This window comes from Indicator indicator, chromosome 1 (genome assembly GCF_027791375.1).
Source record: "Indicator indicator isolate 239-I01 chromosome 1, UM_Iind_1.1, whole genome shotgun sequence".
Classification (NCBI taxonomy): domain Eukaryota; kingdom Metazoa; phylum Chordata; class Aves; order Piciformes; family Indicatoridae; genus Indicator; species Indicator indicator.
The window spans coordinates 124611293-124628265 of record NC_072010.1 but is presented as its reverse complement, the minus strand read 5'-3'; the positions used below and the strand labels follow the sequence as shown (position 1 = coordinate 124628265).

General features: G+C 42.0%; 1 protein-coding gene across 2 annotated transcripts in view; it reads left to right on the top strand.

Moving 5' to 3' along the window:
* Positions 1–10535: 10535 nt before the first annotated feature.
* The window catches only part of GK (glycerol kinase), a 33189-nt gene continuing 26751 nt past the window's right edge, over positions 10536–16973 (top strand). For both annotated transcript variants that reach the window (XM_054384020.1, XM_054384028.1), the window contains exon 1: positions 10536–10613. In XM_054384020.1, the coding sequence (XP_054239995.1) occupies positions 10536–10613 (78 nt within the window). The remainder of the gene's footprint in view (positions 10614–16973) is intronic.

Below are 16973 nucleotides of genomic sequence, written 5' to 3'. Positions count from 1 at the left end.
TGGATATATAAACCTGCAACAATCACCTGCTGTTGCACAAGTGCCTCTGCTTCAGATTCCAGTATGCAAATCTGACTGCTCTGATTGCCTGCAATGAATGTGTTACAGTAGGAGCTCTCCAGGGAAAGACTCCCCTTATGTTTGCCTCTACTCCAACATCCTGCTCTGCAGGCCTGGCTGTAATCCAGCTGGCTCTGACAGAAGCAAGTGTTAACACTAGCATTGCTCTGCATATCCTGGTCTGTGATGGGCTGGTTCCTGGGCTAGGTCAGGACTGTGTGGTGGGCAGTTCATCCTCACCTTCCAGGAGAGGAGCAAGAATAGCTGAATCAGGCACTGTTTCAGCTAAGTGATTTTCTTCTTTTTGCGTGTTACAATCCTCCACCATTGCACCAGGAAAGTAAAGTGCACTCTCTACTTTAGGTGTGGTAGTAACGCTCAAGATCTACAGTCTCAGCAGATCTACAGTCACAGCAGATGCCCAGAAAGCACACAATAAATTATCAAAATGTCAAATTTAGTCATTGAAAATCAGTTCACATATCCACTTTCTCTTTGAGTGACTGTGCTCTTTGCCCTAGTGATATCTACCAGATATGTTTCAACTTCCTCTCTCCTCAGCATGTCGTATAACTTTTCAACTGCAGAATTCAATTCTCCCCTGCTAAAGACCACTTTACTCTAGGGCAGCTTCATTGATAGCTTTGTTAACTTGGTTAGCTCACTCCCTGTGCTTTTCTTATAGATCATTATCGTATTACTATCATATTGTTATACAAATAAATGATATTATCATATTAATGGATTGTATTAATATATTATATATAATATTTTAATTGATTCCAACTGAGAGTTTCTTCTCTTTCCACAGCTGGTTTATTGTGGTTTTTTCCTCTATAAGCATAGCTTTGGGGTTTTGCTTGGTAATCCCACAAATAAATATATGCAATATCTTCCAAATTAATTTCAAAGGCAATTAAATTCCTAGTTCAAACACAGCAAGGCATCCTTTATGAAGTTTGAATAGACTGGTGTTCATTTTGGTGTCCCCAGTGAGGTATATTTGCTGGCCTACATAGCAAATGAGTTTTCTGACTCAGGAAGAAACTTGTGTCTCTATTCCTTTGAACCTAGAATATTCCCAAATAGAGAGCATACGATTGAGGAATAGCTCCTGCCAGTTCATGTTATCACATTGTCTTAGCATGACAAAGGATCCATTGCTCTGGATCAGTTCTTTCATACTCTGCTCCCTGGAAGCACCATCAGTCAAACTGAGACCTCCTCATATGACATCTCCATCTAGAACTTCTCCCAAATTTTGACTGTTGACCGAAGACGTCTAAGGAAGTTCAGCTTCAGCCAGTTCAGGAGGTTCTAGGCTAGGTTTCAAAGCCCTTCATAAATAATGGCAAGGCCTTGAAGAAGTAAAAGAGGGAAAGAAAGTCCAAGTGCTTGGCTTGATTCAGAACCCAGAACTGCTGACAGCTTCTGCCTATCTGCCTGCTGAAAGAAAGAAAAAGGTCCTGTGTTAACACAGCCTGCTCCCACAAGCCCCATTCACCATCCCTGGTCCCTCCTAGTGGGGGCAGTCAGCCTAAACCAATACATTAACCTTTTGCATTCTCTGCAGGACTCAGTCTCCAGGAATCCTTTAGAATCACGTTTGAAACTCCTGACACTGCTCCCTTCAGAAAGGAAAGACTATGACAGAGAGCTGCTTTTGACACCCAGGCTAGGACTGTCCAGAGTTCATAGAATAATACAATCATAGAATGGTTTGGGTTGGGAGGCAGCTCCAAAAGTCACCTTGTCCAGCCCCCTCTGCAGTAACCAATGGCATCCTCAACTAGATCAGGTTGCCCAGAGCCCTGTCGAGCCTCACCTCACGAGTGGTTTTTTTGTTTGGGGGGGTAGGGAGGGGGTTTGTTTGTCTCTTTTGTTTTTTCATCTCTTTTGTTTTTTCTTTTTTCTCTTTTTTTCTTTAAAATGGCCCATATATCCCTAAAATTAATCAGACAGGATTTCTCACCCGACATACAGAACCTCTAGATTCATAACAGCAACTCAGGGCATTTTCATAATCTTTTGTGAACAGCATTCTAAAATATTATGGTACTGCAGGAGGAGCCACTAACAGTGAACATGGATCATAGGACAACATTCAACATACAACTTCCCCAGAATATCTTTACCTATAAAACAGAAGGGATCTGATCATTGTCTATAAATATCTGATGGGTGGGTGTCAAGTGGAGGGGGCCAACCTCTTTTTGGTGGTGCACAGTAATAAGACAAGGAACAATGTATGCAAATGAACATAGAAGATTTCATCTCAACATGAGGTGAAACTTCTTTCCAGTGAGGGTGACAGAGCACTGGAACAGGCTGCCTAGGGGGGTTGTGGAGTCTCCTTCTCTGGAGACTTTCCAAACCCACCTGGATGCACTCCTATGCAGACTGCCCTGGGTGATCCTGCTTTGGCAGGGGGGTTGGACCTGATGATCTCTGGAGGTCCCTTCCAACCTCTAACATTCTGTGATTCTGTGAAATCAGGTTCTGCTGGCCTTCTCTTACCTTCTTGGTGATCCTCTGCAGAAGTAGTAGACTGTAAATGTCAAGTCCTTGTTGGGACTACAGAGATTTTGTTTAAATACCCACCCTCTTCTTTCATTTAGGGAAACAGCAAACTCAAAAATACATGAAAAGATGAAAGCCATAAAAGTATCAGGAAAGTTTCAGTCTGGAAGCAACTCTTAAGTTTAGGTTATCCAATTACCGTAGCAAGCTTTGCTCTTAGACCTTTATTCCTTTATTTTGAATCATCTGTGTAGGTTACATGCCTGTTTAACTATTAATCTAGTAGAGATTTCTACCCATCAGCTGTTAAAAATAGTGGAAAATTGAAGGAAAGGCATGTCACATGCTCCTCCTCTGGCACGAAATTCCTTGATGCTATGAAATCTGAGGTTGGGATTTGTATTACTTGAGTCCTTGGTGTCCTAGGTATGGAAGTAGCCATCACAGTTATCAGCAGTTCCACTTCCAATGTAGGTGACACTATGTGCTCATAGAATAACATTTTAATGAGACCATTTTTGTGGTGGGGAATCCCTTCATATGCATATCATGCATCTGTTTAAAACTGTAGCCAAATTTACTAGCAGAGGAGCTGAGATTGTATGCTTCCCTAGCCCATCAGTCTCTCAAATGAAAGAATTGCTCTACTCCTTGGATATCCATGGGGCTTTGCCTATTCATACTTCAAAGCTTTGAGTGCTCTTCTGATGTCATTCATCCCTATTGCTAACACTCAGCCCCAGAGAGATATTTTTCATTCATGTATCTAGGGCAAAGGTGAAGACTGCCTCAGAATGACCTGAGGTCATTATCTCCATCTTCAAAATCTATAAGATGACCCCCTAAAGCTTCCTTATTAAATCACTGTAGTCCATGAAGCACTACACAACTGCTAGAACAGTTGGAAATGGTGCAGTTAGTAGCTTGAAGTACTTTTATTGTTTCAGATTCTGCTTGGAGACATATCTCATGGAAATTGTTCTGTAGACCTTGTCTTCTTATATCTGAGCAAACACGTCTCTTTCAGAGCCCTCTTGCAAATTATCTACCAGGCCCCAAGAACTCCAGCTCCTGGTAACTATCATTTTGTCTTAGGATACGACCAGAGCATAGAGAATCTCCAGAAGACCTCTGTACAGCTGAGCTTTCCCCTCAGTTTTATGAAAGAGATGCTGTTTTTTCTGATGTAACACTGAAAACAGCAGTGTATTGAAGTTATTCTCAAAACCAAACAGCTCAGCTCAGTCTTCATGACAATAGTGTAGCCACTCCTATCTCCAGAATTTCCCAACAGATAGCTAATTTTTTATTTGATGATACAGAGGCTGAAGGTCTGTGAGCATCTGAGGCAATCTAAGAGGTTGCAGTGGCTGAGTGTTTCATGCTGTCCCTACTCTCCTCCACATTATCTCCCACTGATTCTTAACCTTTCCCATGCTCCTAGCAGTGGAAAGTTCTGCTTTTGCACCAGCTCTGGCACTTGTTACAGTAAGTGAGTCAATTCAACTTCCTGGCAGAAAACAATCTGCTTTTATTTGGTCTGGGTATGTTTTCTGCCATATTAATGAGCTCAGACAACTCAAAAAAGGATCCAACAAAACCCAGACTCATTGCACAACAAGCAGAAACCGTGCAGAGCCGAGATCAGCATGGTAGTGTTAAAACCATCATCTTTTAGCACCTATGTGCTGCTAGATAAACTTAAACTATGGAATTCTGCCTCTGCTGGTTATTACCAGATTGTTCAGTCCTGTTCTCTGTGTGGTCAAGAGGAATGCAATTACCTATTCCTGAGAAAGGCAGTGGCTAAGGAATGCAGTGCCTTTGGACCTGAGAGAGAACTCTGTCCTTTACCTCTGCTCTGCTAAGGACTTGCTACATAACCACACAGTAATTTAGCTGCTCTGAGCCTTTCTCCATATATGCAAAAAATGCTAGAAGGATTACACCTGCACAAGAGGTTTTGTAGCAGCGATGCATCATGAGCTTCTGAAGTTCATAGACAAAGAAATACACAAATTCCAGGGCAAATTACCTCATTGATCAGACCACTATACAATAATTGGCAATTCATTATGCAATAACCAAACTGAATCAGGAAAATGGAAGTCAGTCATGTATTTTCTAAAGTATAATACACACGTATTTTCCTTAATATATATGAATATATATTTGATGGTATGTTTTAATGAACACCATCCTTCTGTATTCTCCATGGATGCAGGCACCTCTCACTTCAAACTTTATTTTTTCTGCTCTGGCTTTGTTCTTCTGCATGATGTAAGAGCTCAGGTTAGTGATGAATTAACAGAATTTGTTTAAATTCAGAATAGTGACATACTCAGGGTTCTCATGTAATTCCACTGCTTCTTCTTTAGTATCTTCACCACATATAGAAACCAGAGCCTGGAGTATATATAATTTATTTTCAGTTCTGAGCTAGGATTTAGAGACAAGTGTCAAATATCAATACCTAGAGCTATTCACCTTTTTTCTAATCCTACTGTCATACACATCAGTTTCATTCAAGCTTACTTTTGGAAATATCCACTCTCCAGTGGAAAAAGGATACATGTGAAAGGATTCCTTGTATGAGCAGCAGTTGCCTTTCCTCTGATAACTTGAAAGCTGAAGTAAGGAACAGAATCATAGAATTGTTAGGGTTGGAAGGGACCTCAAGGATCATCTAGTTCCAACCCCTCTGCCATGGGCAGGGAAACCTCACACTAGAGCAGGTTGCTTAGAACCACATCCAGCCTGGACTTGAAAACCTCCAGGGATGAGGCTTCTACCTTCCTAAGCAACCTGTTCCAGTGTCTCACCACCCTCATGGTGAAGAATTTCTTCCTAACATCCAATCTGAATCTACCCATTTCTATTTTTGTTCCATTCCCCCTAGTCCTATCATTACCTGACACCCAAAGAAATCCCCTACCAGCTTTCTTGTAGGCCCCTTTAAGATACTGGAATGAGCCTGTTGGTCCTATCATCTGTTTATGGAGCATGAAATATATTCACTCATTTGATAAGTGAAAAAAATCTCGAACCACCACCAAGCTGGCAAAATACAGCTGCTATGACACTAGTTTTAATGTTTCCACTCAATGCAATGTACATTTTCTTTCAGGAGTAAATTTTGCAGTAAGTTGGCATGTTTTTGTAGAGAAGCTAGAAAGGAAGTATCTCAGAGTTAAGGATTTTGAAGCATGGACTATCTACTATACCACTGATGAATATTTGTATTTCTCTGAATTATTGATTTTCATTCCCAAGAATGTTTATCATTATCTATATAAAATTCTTTCTCTCTCCCCCCTCCTTCTATTTTTCTGATTTCTCCATTTTGATGCAAAGATTTATTGGCTTAACTGCTTTTTTTTTTCTTACTAAAGTACTTACTTAAGTACTTAGTTGTCTTTAAAATGGGAATTTATTTCATCCAAGTTTTATTTCTGTCCTGTCCACCAGAAAGACAGCAACTGCAACAATGATTCACAGAATCAATAAGGTTGGAAAAGACCTCAAGGATCATCAAAGTCCAACCTGTCACCCAAGACCTCATGACCACTAAACCATGTCACCAAGTGCCACGTCCAATCCCCTCTTGAACACCTCCAGGGATGGTGACTCCACCACCTCCCTGGGCAGCACATTCTAACACCTAACAACTCTCTCTGTGAGGAACTTTCTCCTCACCTTGAGCCTAAACTTCCCCTGGTGCAGCTTGACACTGTGTCCTCTTGTTCTGGTGCTGGTTGCCTGGGAGAAGAGACCAACCCCCTCCTGGCTACAACCTCCCTTCAGGTAGTTGTAGACAGCAGTGAGGTCACCCCTGAGCCTTCCCTTCTCCAGGCTAAACAATCCCAGCTCCTTCAGCCTCTCCTCATAGGGCTTGATTGCTCAGGGCTTGAACAGTGCAAGTGTGATTCTAAATATAAACTGTCATTCAGGGAAAACTATTGTCTAATATCAGGTCAGAAGTAAAACACATCCTGCGAGACATTCATTGCACCACCACAGTCATGGCTTCACAATAAAACTGTTCTTGCCAAATTGTGACAGAGTAACTGCATATGGACACCTTCCAAAATAAAGCTAGGAGAGAGAACATAGAATTGTTCACTCTAATCTTCTTCCTCGGGATCTATGAAAAGGTTCACTGCATACAAGTGCTGCAGATGGTCTGTGTGAGGGCACTGGCAGCCAAGGTCATGATCTGTTTGCTCCCTGAGCCAGTGAGTGCGACTGAATTTACCCACGTGTGCAGGCATACGCACTCGCACACATACCACTCATCTTCCCAGTAGGCAAAAGGGTTTCTGTGACAGTGTGACTCGTCATCCTGGCACACTCTGAGCTTTATACCTACACCTGTTCCAGGCTAGTTCAAAATGTTTCCCTTCAGTTCCTGGGGGAACACAAATATCAGACATCAGTAAGGAAGCACAGGATTTGACTGCTGAGCCTTCTCAGTCACTATGAGGCAGAAGGGAAAGATATGTGAACCTCTGGCATCCACTCTTTAATACACACTGTATCACGTGCTTGGAGTAGCCTGACAGTCACATTCTGTCCTTAACTTGAGGTCAACGAAAAAGAATCATCCAGAAAGAGCAAAATGTAATTACCAACATCTCTTTATTCTGCTGAGATGGAAAAGCAAAACCAAACCAAACCAAACCAATAACAAACTAAATAAACCAAACAAACCAAAAGCAAACAAATGAGTTTATTTGTTAGTGAAAATCACTCTTTAGGTACCAAATTATCTTGTCTCTGAAAAATGCTTTGCAAATATATATATCTGCTTAATTAATGTGGTTCAAATGTGTTCACTACCTTAAAATACCCTCCAAAAGAACAGCAGGGTTATATTCAGAGGTGGAGAAAACTTCCATTTAAGTTCAGTCAGAAAAAGAGATCAAAAAGCTGCATATGGAATAGGAGCACCATTTGCAGGAATCCACATTGCACAGGCAGCTGAAAACAAGCACCATCTTTATAAATGTAATTATTGTGGGGAATCAAATCCACCTTTGTAGCAATTAAGTTCTCCAAAATCAATGGGAGCATCCATTATTTCTGCCAGGCTCGAGATTGTTATAGTAAGCATATCTAACTTCCCAAATCTTTCTTTTAGTCATGAATAATACATACAAAGCTGCCAAATAGCACTTGTTAGATATCAGCTTGATAATTTTTTTACACATTTTATATGTTCTTCATTAGCGTAATAAAACAGCTTACAACTTAGGCTTCATTGTGTAGACTTGCCTCAGTGAGATCTGAGCCAGAAGCAGAAGAAATTAGTCCACACAGACACCCTTGCTCCTTCCTTTAAAGGAAACTAAAGGTCTTTAAAAGTATCTTGGCAGTGTGGTCTCACACCCTCTTACTGTAAAGGTATGGCCACAGCTCCACCCTCCCTTCCCCTGCAGGCAGCTTCCTTGGGACAGTGCCCACTATCTGTCCTAATAACTCTGCAAACAGTAATGCTTATGTATTGTATAATAAATAGCTCAGGAGGAATAAAAAAAAAAAAAACAAGAATAATAAAAAAATTCTCTTCAAACACTGAATAGAAATGTAAAAGAAGGGAGAGTACACTGTTGTATGAGCTAGGAAGAACAAGCTGTTCTCACTGACTGTATTTCCAAGTTTCAGACAAAATTCTTCCCCCTTGGTCTGTCTGTCTTGTGTGTCTGTTGGTGGTTCAAGAAATCATATAGCTTATCATTGCCACTTCTCATGTTCCTGGTCCATGATAATACACAGGCATTGTTAAAGAGCACTCAAGGAAATGGTAGATCTGCACCTCCTAGAAAATTTCTGTAATTTGATGATCTTCACATATTTAACATAGGTGCAGTAGTACTTAATGTTTTGCAGAAATACCAATTACAATGTTGCTTCCTCTCTCTTTTTGGATCCTGAGAGAGCTCAACCTTTGCTGAAAATAGTCATGTCTTACCTTGAGTTAGAATATGTTCAAGACACCATATGGTAGTTTTTGAAAGACACAAGAGAAACAACACAAATACCACACTTTTCCTAGCAATCATACCAATGAATTCAGACTTACCTATGATCTCATGAGATTAATTCCTTGAATGGCTAATCTACATAGAGATGCTGTAGGTTTACATAAACTTTTAACTTTTTAAGACAACTGCAGCTGTTGCCTGAGGATTTAGAGCAGAAGCTGCCTGCAGCATATGCTGTGACCATTGAAGGATAAAAAGGGGGCATCTCTTGCAAAGCTGGGAGGGATTTGTTAGAACCTTCTAGTAGTATGACCTGCTGTGGATCCTTCCTTATGGATTGCAGCACATTCCTAAGCAAACTGATCTCTGAACCACAGCTTAAATTCCATGAAAAAATACCAGTCTTGGTTATCACATATTAAAGTAACAGAAAACCTTTCATAATATTTAACAAGTGGTTCCAGTGTTTTATTATTCTCACTCTTGAAAATATGGATCTTATTGCTAAACTGTATTTGTCTCATTTCAAACTTGGCAATTACGGGCTGCAACTAAACTTTTTGCTATTACACACTGGCAGATAATGCTGTTCACATCCCAACCAAGCCACCTAGATGCCAGCTCTTCAGGGTATGTCAGAAGCATTGGCTGTCACACAGCCACGTTACTAAGTGGCACCAACCAGATTTTGATTATCAGGCAGCAACAATGACAAAACACCATGAATTTGGACAACTACCACTACTGGAGAGTTAAAACAAAGACAAAGCTATTTAATGGTGTCTGTGGGGGCTGACTTACTGACAACATGTCACTAGGTAACTCCTCATTTGCTCTAGTCAGCATTATTAGCTTTTGCAACTCTAGCACAGGTCTTGCAACATCAGCAGTTTTTCTTGAAGCACTAGTTACCAATACTTAGTAAGGAAGGAGCAGAATTTTGTTTTTTATTTTGTATTTTTGTTTGACACAGAACAAAGCTCTGAAAAATGAAACCATCTTCTTTGGGCCGCCACTAACTTTTTTTTTGGCCAATACCACGGCTGTGGTGACAGTTCTGTATGCTTCCTCGGCAATATTCACTCTGAACACAAAAATTCCAAAGGACTCTCCGGCTTGGCAGCTCTTCATCCTCTGCAGCTGGATCCCTCCTCAAAGCGGCGGCACCCCGTGCCCAACTGGGAAAGCCAGCAAGGCCCCTCGAAGGGTTTTTCTGTACTTCCCCCTCCCCACCCAGATTACAAAAGACACAAGTTTCGCTGCAAGGAACGCTGCCGCAGGATACAAATAACCCCAGGACCTCGTCCAGCAGGCTCCACCGGGACCCTCGCACAGCCCTCGGAAGACCGTCGAGAAAGTACATGAGCTAAGCAAACACCTCAGGTTTCCCGCTGCAACGGCTCCCCTTGCGCCAATGGCGCCCCTCGCTCCAAATGCCCCTCGCTCCAAATGCCCCTCAGGCCAACGGCACCCCTCGCTCCAAAGGCGCCCCTCGCTCCAACGACCCCTCAGGCCAACGGCGCCCCTCGCTCCAACGGCGCCCCTCGCTCCAACGACCCCTCAGGCCAACGGCGCCCCTCGCTCCAACGACCCCTCACACCAACGGCGCCCCTCGCTCCAACGGCCCCTCACGCCAACGGGCGGGGCTGGGGGCCGCTAGGCGCCCCGTCACGTGACGCGGTCAGCGCTCCATCCCCCCCTCCCCGCCCGTCACTGGCCCACTTCCTGCGTTCCCCGGGCCGGTCCCGCCCCGCCCCTCTCCGCCCCCGCCGCGCCCCGAGCGCTGGTTGGCTGCGATCTGACAACGCGCGCGGCAGCGCCCCCCTCCCCGCCCCCCCGCCGGCTTCACCCCGACGGCCACGCGCGGCTGGCCGCGAGCGGCTGGGGTAGTGTCGGTGCGGCCGTTAGCCGCTGGCTGGAGGATCGCTGAGGGGACCCAACGGGCGGCTGAGCGGGCGGCTGAGGGGGCTCATGGCTGCGTCGGACCGGATGGTGCTGGCACCTCTGGTGGGCGCCATCGATCAGGGCACCAGTTCCACTCGTTTCCTGGTGAGCATATCGTGGGGCTTGGGGCGACACCGGGCGCTGAGTCGTTCGGGGACAGACGGCGGCCCCATCGCCTAAGGGAGCCGTTGCTTCCTCTCCTTCCCTCTTCTTCCCTCTCCCGCATCTTTGCGGGGTCCCTCCGGCCTCTGCTGTGCCCTTGGAGAAGGGCAGGGGGAGCGGGCCGCGCAGGGCCGTGCTGCCGTTGTCCCGTCTCCTGTATCTCGCCCTGTGCCGGCATCCCTCTGCTCCCCCGCAGGCCGTGGCTTCGGCACCGCGGGGAGAAGCGAACGCCAGTGTACACGGGAGTGGCGGAGCCGCCGGCCGACCGGCGGTGTCCCCGGGCGATCATCTAGTCGCCTTGCCACCGCCCTCAGGGGCGAACAGCCTTTGCCTGTCCCGTTGAGAACGGAGCGGAGCCAGTGCCTGCCCGACCCCAGAGCAGCGGGGTTTATGGCTTCCTCTTGAAGGGCTGCGAAATCCTACTGATTGGAGCTGGCAGTGTTTTTAATCTGTCCGGTATCTCTCCCTGAATGAAATAAAATGGACAGGATGCTCAGGCACTAGAGAAATAGATCCATCTGAGTTCAGTAACCGTGGTTAGCTGCTGCTAAAACGAGGCAATGACTCTGCTGTGTTCCCTTCAGAAACCTACTTTGGCCTTTTGGAGTAACTGTACAGTTCCAGATGCTACAACTCTAGTGTCAACGCATCCTGTGCACTGTAGGTGTTCAGGTGACTGAACTTGTAAACTTTAAGAAAGATGGCACTGTTTAAACACCAGAGGAAGATAGTTTATTTAAGGTTGGGGTGATTAATATATTAATCTCATATATTATATATATATTAATATAAAAGCCCTTTCCTTTAAGGATTTAGTTATTTCCATATCATGCAATACACATTAATCAATGTTATTACTATATATGAAACGTGCTATATAAACTTCCTGCTTGCAAATGTACTCTCACCTAATCAGTAGGTCATGGTAATTTGACTTAGACCCCAGAGATAATTTCTACCGTGGAAGTGGAATAGAGATGACTAGAGAAAAATGTTATCAAATGTGCAGTGTTGAACTAGGAAGATGAATGCTTGGGTTTTGGTTGGTTGGTTATGTTTTTGTTTTGCTTTGTTGTAATGCTTCCTTTGTGGCATTTTCTTTCATGAAGCAGCAGACTAGAATATCTTCTTGACCTGTGTTACCATTATTACTCAAGATCACGACCTTCATGGGATTGTCAGATGACAAAACACAGTCTGGGGGTGGAGAGAAACTCCAAACTGACAAATGACACCAGCAGGCTATCTTGGAATGCAAGTCAGGAATCCTTTTCGGAAAAAGGACTTGGAAAATTTTCCTGTAACACCTGAAGATAAATTTTATTAGCTTTACATGTGCCCTGAGTTAACTTTTTCTTCTCTCAATAACAGTAGTAGAACTTGCGAGTCACTCCGAGATTTGAATTTATATTCAAGCTCTTTTGCAGGTATTCCTACAAGTTCTTCTAACAAGGAATTTTTTACACTATATTCATTTAACAGTGGTTTGTATACAGTCAAGGGTTTTTTTTCTGTCAGCATGAGGTATGTTTCCTCTGAGGATTCAGGTTCTTGCACAAATAACTAAGAGGCCATAATTCTTCCCTTATTTTTTTTTTAAAGTACGTTGTGTCTGTCACTCTGAAATTCTTCACATATCATTCTCAGTTTCTTTCAGTTAATTTTGAAATAGCTTTGTCTCAAATTTGTCACTGTGGTCAAACTATTGTGGTAATCAAGTTATGCGGATTTGAGCAAAAAAGATAGATTCATCACCAAATTAAATCATAACATGGTGTAGAGGGAAAGGAGAGGGCCAAGTGTGTAGAGATCTCCTACAAGGCACATCAGTCATTCAGGTAATAACACATGCTTCTGGAGAATTCTCTGCTGGAAAGAGATTGCCACAGTTAGAAGAGAGACTTTGCTTTGAAATAATTTAAGCCAACATGTAATGTGGTCTTCTGTTTTGCCTGAGTTGTTTTTTTTTGACTCTTTTTTTATCTCTGGATCTTTTACTGTGTTAGATATTTTGTATACCTTTCTCACTGATCTCTCTACATATTTTTTTTGTCTAGCACTTCCAACAGTTTTCACCTTCACCAAGTCACCAGTCAAAATCAAAATCAAAATGTTGGTTGCTTTGCACATGTCTATTCAGTAGTACGGTACAACTGTTACCTAGTTTAAAACTGAAGACATGTGATTTTGACCAGGTTAAAGATATCTGGGTTACAGTTAGAGATTGCCAGTTTGCAAATAGTGTCCCACAGCAGACCATAGTAAGGGCTGACACTCCATAATATTTCCATCAACGGTCTTGGGGGTGTTGGAATGCTCTCTCAAGTTTGTAGATGACCACAAACCAAGGGAAAGACTTGACTTGAATTCCAGTTGGAAAGGGACCTGTCAGAAGCTTCTTGAAGTTCAGCAAAGTTCAGCACTTGGGACAGAAGGTTAAGAAGCTGCTTGGTGAAAAAGGACCCAAATTCCTGCTGGACAGCAAGTTGAATACAAATGAGCAGTGTGTCCTTGTGGTGGTGAAGCTTAACCATGTTAAGAAAAGTGCAGACTGCAGATCAAAGGAAGTAATTATTGCCATCTGTGTGGCACTTAGGAAGCAGAACTGTGTCTGGTTTTGGTCCCCACAGAGGAAGAAAGAGTCTGAAGAGCTGATCACTGTGCTGCAGCTCAAGGCAAGGAGAGTTTGGGAGATCAGGGACTGGTTCATCCCAGGGAAGTCCAATGGTGCATCTTCATCTATCTAGCTGCAGTTTGCAGAGAAGACAGAACCAGCCCTTATTCAGATGTGCACAGAAAAGTCAATGAGCACAAGTTGCAGCAAGGGAAAATTCAAATAGATGTAAGGAGGAAATGTTTCACTCTGAGGGGCTCTGGGTCAGGGGCCCAGAAAGCCTGTGGAATTTTCATCCTTGCAGATAATCAACACTGACTAGAAAAGACTCGAAACAACATGGTCTAACTTTAAATTTAAGCTTACCTTAGCAGTGGGTTTAGCTAGATGACCTCCAGAGACTTTTTTTTTTTTTTCAGAATTAATTATTCTGTGTGTGGACAAAAGTTCTGAGAGATTCAGCTTACATGAATGAGGCTGTATCAGCACAGATCGTAAAGAAACCACAGAACTTAGGTGCATTTCTGTTGTCAATCCCTAAATATCCTTGCCTCTCACATGAAATGCACATTAAGTTTTATCTTATGCCGTAGTTTTACCCTCCAAGGACCCTCATTTGGAACTTTCCTTTGCTAAGCTACTTGCTTTTGCAAAATAAACTGTAATTGCTTTTGAGATCTCAACTTTTCTGTTGTTTGGCTGAATCTGCATTACAGATGGAGAGTTACTAGGCAGACCACAGTGCTTTAAGTACTGGTGCAATTGTTTAAGGCTCATTTTCTTAAAGATATCAAACAAGAAAATAAATTGAGTAGGTTAAATAAGTGTACCCAGATGACAGAAGTCTGATTTAGATGTTTTGCCAGATATTTTCACCAAATACTTGAATCTTTCATGCTCCATTGTATTCTGCTCAAGAATCGTATAAAAAAAATTCCACTGTAACTTCTTTTGCTATTGACCAACTGAACCAGTACCTTATCTCTTGAAAGGGATTTGCTGGGTAAAGTCTTTCAGGCATTTTATTCAGAAACAGCAAGAATCTAAATATTCAGTGAAGTACCTATGCAGTGAAGTACATACACAGTGCTTCGAGTTCTAAGTTTGTCAGTCAACCACAGACAATTCTTTTTTCCACCCCAGTGAAATATTTCTTTCTTTCTTTACTTAATTTCTAGAAGAACCATTCAAATAAAACTATATCATACTACACAAAATCTGGGGTTAGGTAACAAAAACTTAGCACCCACTGAATTTACCTTTCATAGGGGAATCCGTGCCACCCATGTACTGAAGTAATATGACCTCTCGGGAAAAAGCAAAACTTGATTGTATAGTGAATGAGGAGGGTTAAAAATACTGTAATTGCTTTATTTTTTCCCCTAACTTTCAGGTTTTGTCACTAAAAATACACTGTAGGTTTGATTTTTTTATTCCCGGTAATTATAAACATCTCCTTGTGAGGGGAGGGAGGTCTGTTCATCACGAGCCTTCCAAGCAAGACGTTTTGTCAGACTTCTTAAATCGTTTTTTCATAAATTCTAACTTCCTGCTAGTTAATGCTAAAGGTAGAATTGTTTACCTGTTATTCTTCTCCCAAATGGGTTGATTTTAATGCAATTTCAGCACTCCAGCTCTGAGCTAACTTGTCTACAAAGCAGTAGCTGTTCCAGTTTAACTTCAACTTTCTTTTCCCCCTACAAAAAGTGAGAGATCAGTATCATAAACTAGAACAAGTTCTTAATGAATATGAAAGGAAAGGAAGGAGTGAAAAATAAACTTCAAACCTGTTTCAACAGGATTGTATTGACATTATCTGAATTACTCATGCTTATCGTCACCCATTTCTGTCTTTCCCCACTGTCAGAGAGAAACACAGAAAACATGGGCTTTTTTGGCAACAGGTTGGCTTGGGGTTTGGTTTTTTTTTTTTTTTTTGATGGGAGGGAGAGGAGGAAGGGAGATTCCATTTTTTCTATTTATTCCCTGTTTTGTTTGTCATCTTCCAGCTTTAAATGTAATGACTTGTTTATATTTTGAATCCTTTACTGTATCAGAATTCTATTTATCACTGTTGAACATGGTATTCTTTTCACTGAAACTTTTTTATCCCCTTGCCCTGTGGTACAGGGAGTGTCTGCTGCTTTTGTTGAGGATGTCAGAAGCTTGTGGTTTTGTTTGTGATGGTTTAGGAGGGCATGTTTTCCTAGTTCCTTTCTATGGACATGAAAAAAAATCTGTGCTTCTATAGTGTGGTTGTTTCTGTTGAGAGACTATAGCTCTTAGAACAGCTTCCTTAGAGGGAGGCACAAAGCCTTGCTGTGCTAAAGCTTCACCCTTCATTGTCTGTGGGCCACACACTCCAGGTTCAGTGAATGACCTTGTGTAATTGAATCTGTATTTATTTCCTGCTGACAGTAGGAATCCTTGTGCACTGCCTTCTGTTTCAAGCAATGCTGAATGATTAATGGTGAATGAATACCAAATTATATATTACATTGCTACTAGGTTAGATACATATAAGTTCAATTAAAAAAATCTTCTTTCTGTATTTATTTTAATAACTTAGTAAATGTTACTACACTTTTGGCAGAAAGACAGTTTCATAGAATCATAAAACTGTTGAGGTTGGAAGAGATCTTTGAGATCATCAAGTCCAAGTGCTCGCCTAGAGCTCACAATCCTACCAGTACTGCGAAGTCACTTTTTTTTTTTTCAAGTAAAAACCCCTTGATACATAAATGCAAAACTTAATCTCTCCTATTAACTATGTTACATAGCATTTTAAGACCCATTATATTAGCTCCATCCCATATCCTGTATCCCATATCCCATTATATTAACTCCATCCAAACTTAAGTACTGGCAAAGCCTACCCTGTTAGGATAGCTTCCTGTCAAGCATGAGCTGGTAAATGAAACACAGATAAGGAAATATGGTAAACATGAATACAGTGGTATTTTTTCTGTGTAATCTTTTCAATAACAGGAAAGGATGAACAGGTACCTTTTAAAGGCTTCTCCTCTTCTCAGTGAAAGAGAAAAAATGTCACTTTTTGGTATTTTTTCAGAGGTTGTGCTGTTTCCAACCTTGGAGGTCTTCAAGAGCTGCCTAGATAAAGTCCTTGAGCAACCTCGTCTGATCTCAGAGCCTGACCATGCTTTGAGCAGGAGGTTGTACTAGAAATGTCTCAAAGCCCTTTTCAATTATTCTGATTCTAATATATAACTAGAATGTTTCTAAATTTCAAAGTTTCACTCTAAAGCTATACTTCAAGGTTTTGAAGAACTGGAGAATCCAAATTTCATCTGCTCTTTGTCAGAATCGTTCTAAGAGTTTCAGAGTAAACTGTATTTAAATGAAATCAAGAGTTCATGGATTAGAAACTTTAAAGAGACATCCCTCTAAAATGTGGAAAAATACCAAGGAAGTCTAGAAAAGATTCAGTTGTATTCTAGAAAGTAGGTAGGTATAACTGAATTTCATACCATAAGCACAAGAGTGGTTTCTAATTCTGATCCCACTCTGCTTGCCATAAAAAGTTGGGATAGTGTCCCACTGGCACATTCTGCAGTTCAACTGAGTCTGCTGTTAGATTTTACTTTCTAGGTCTCTGAATGTTCTTCAAGCAAAAGATTCTGCATGGTGCAAGTGAGAAAGCCGTTTCCCAGGAATGTTGTCACTGCTCA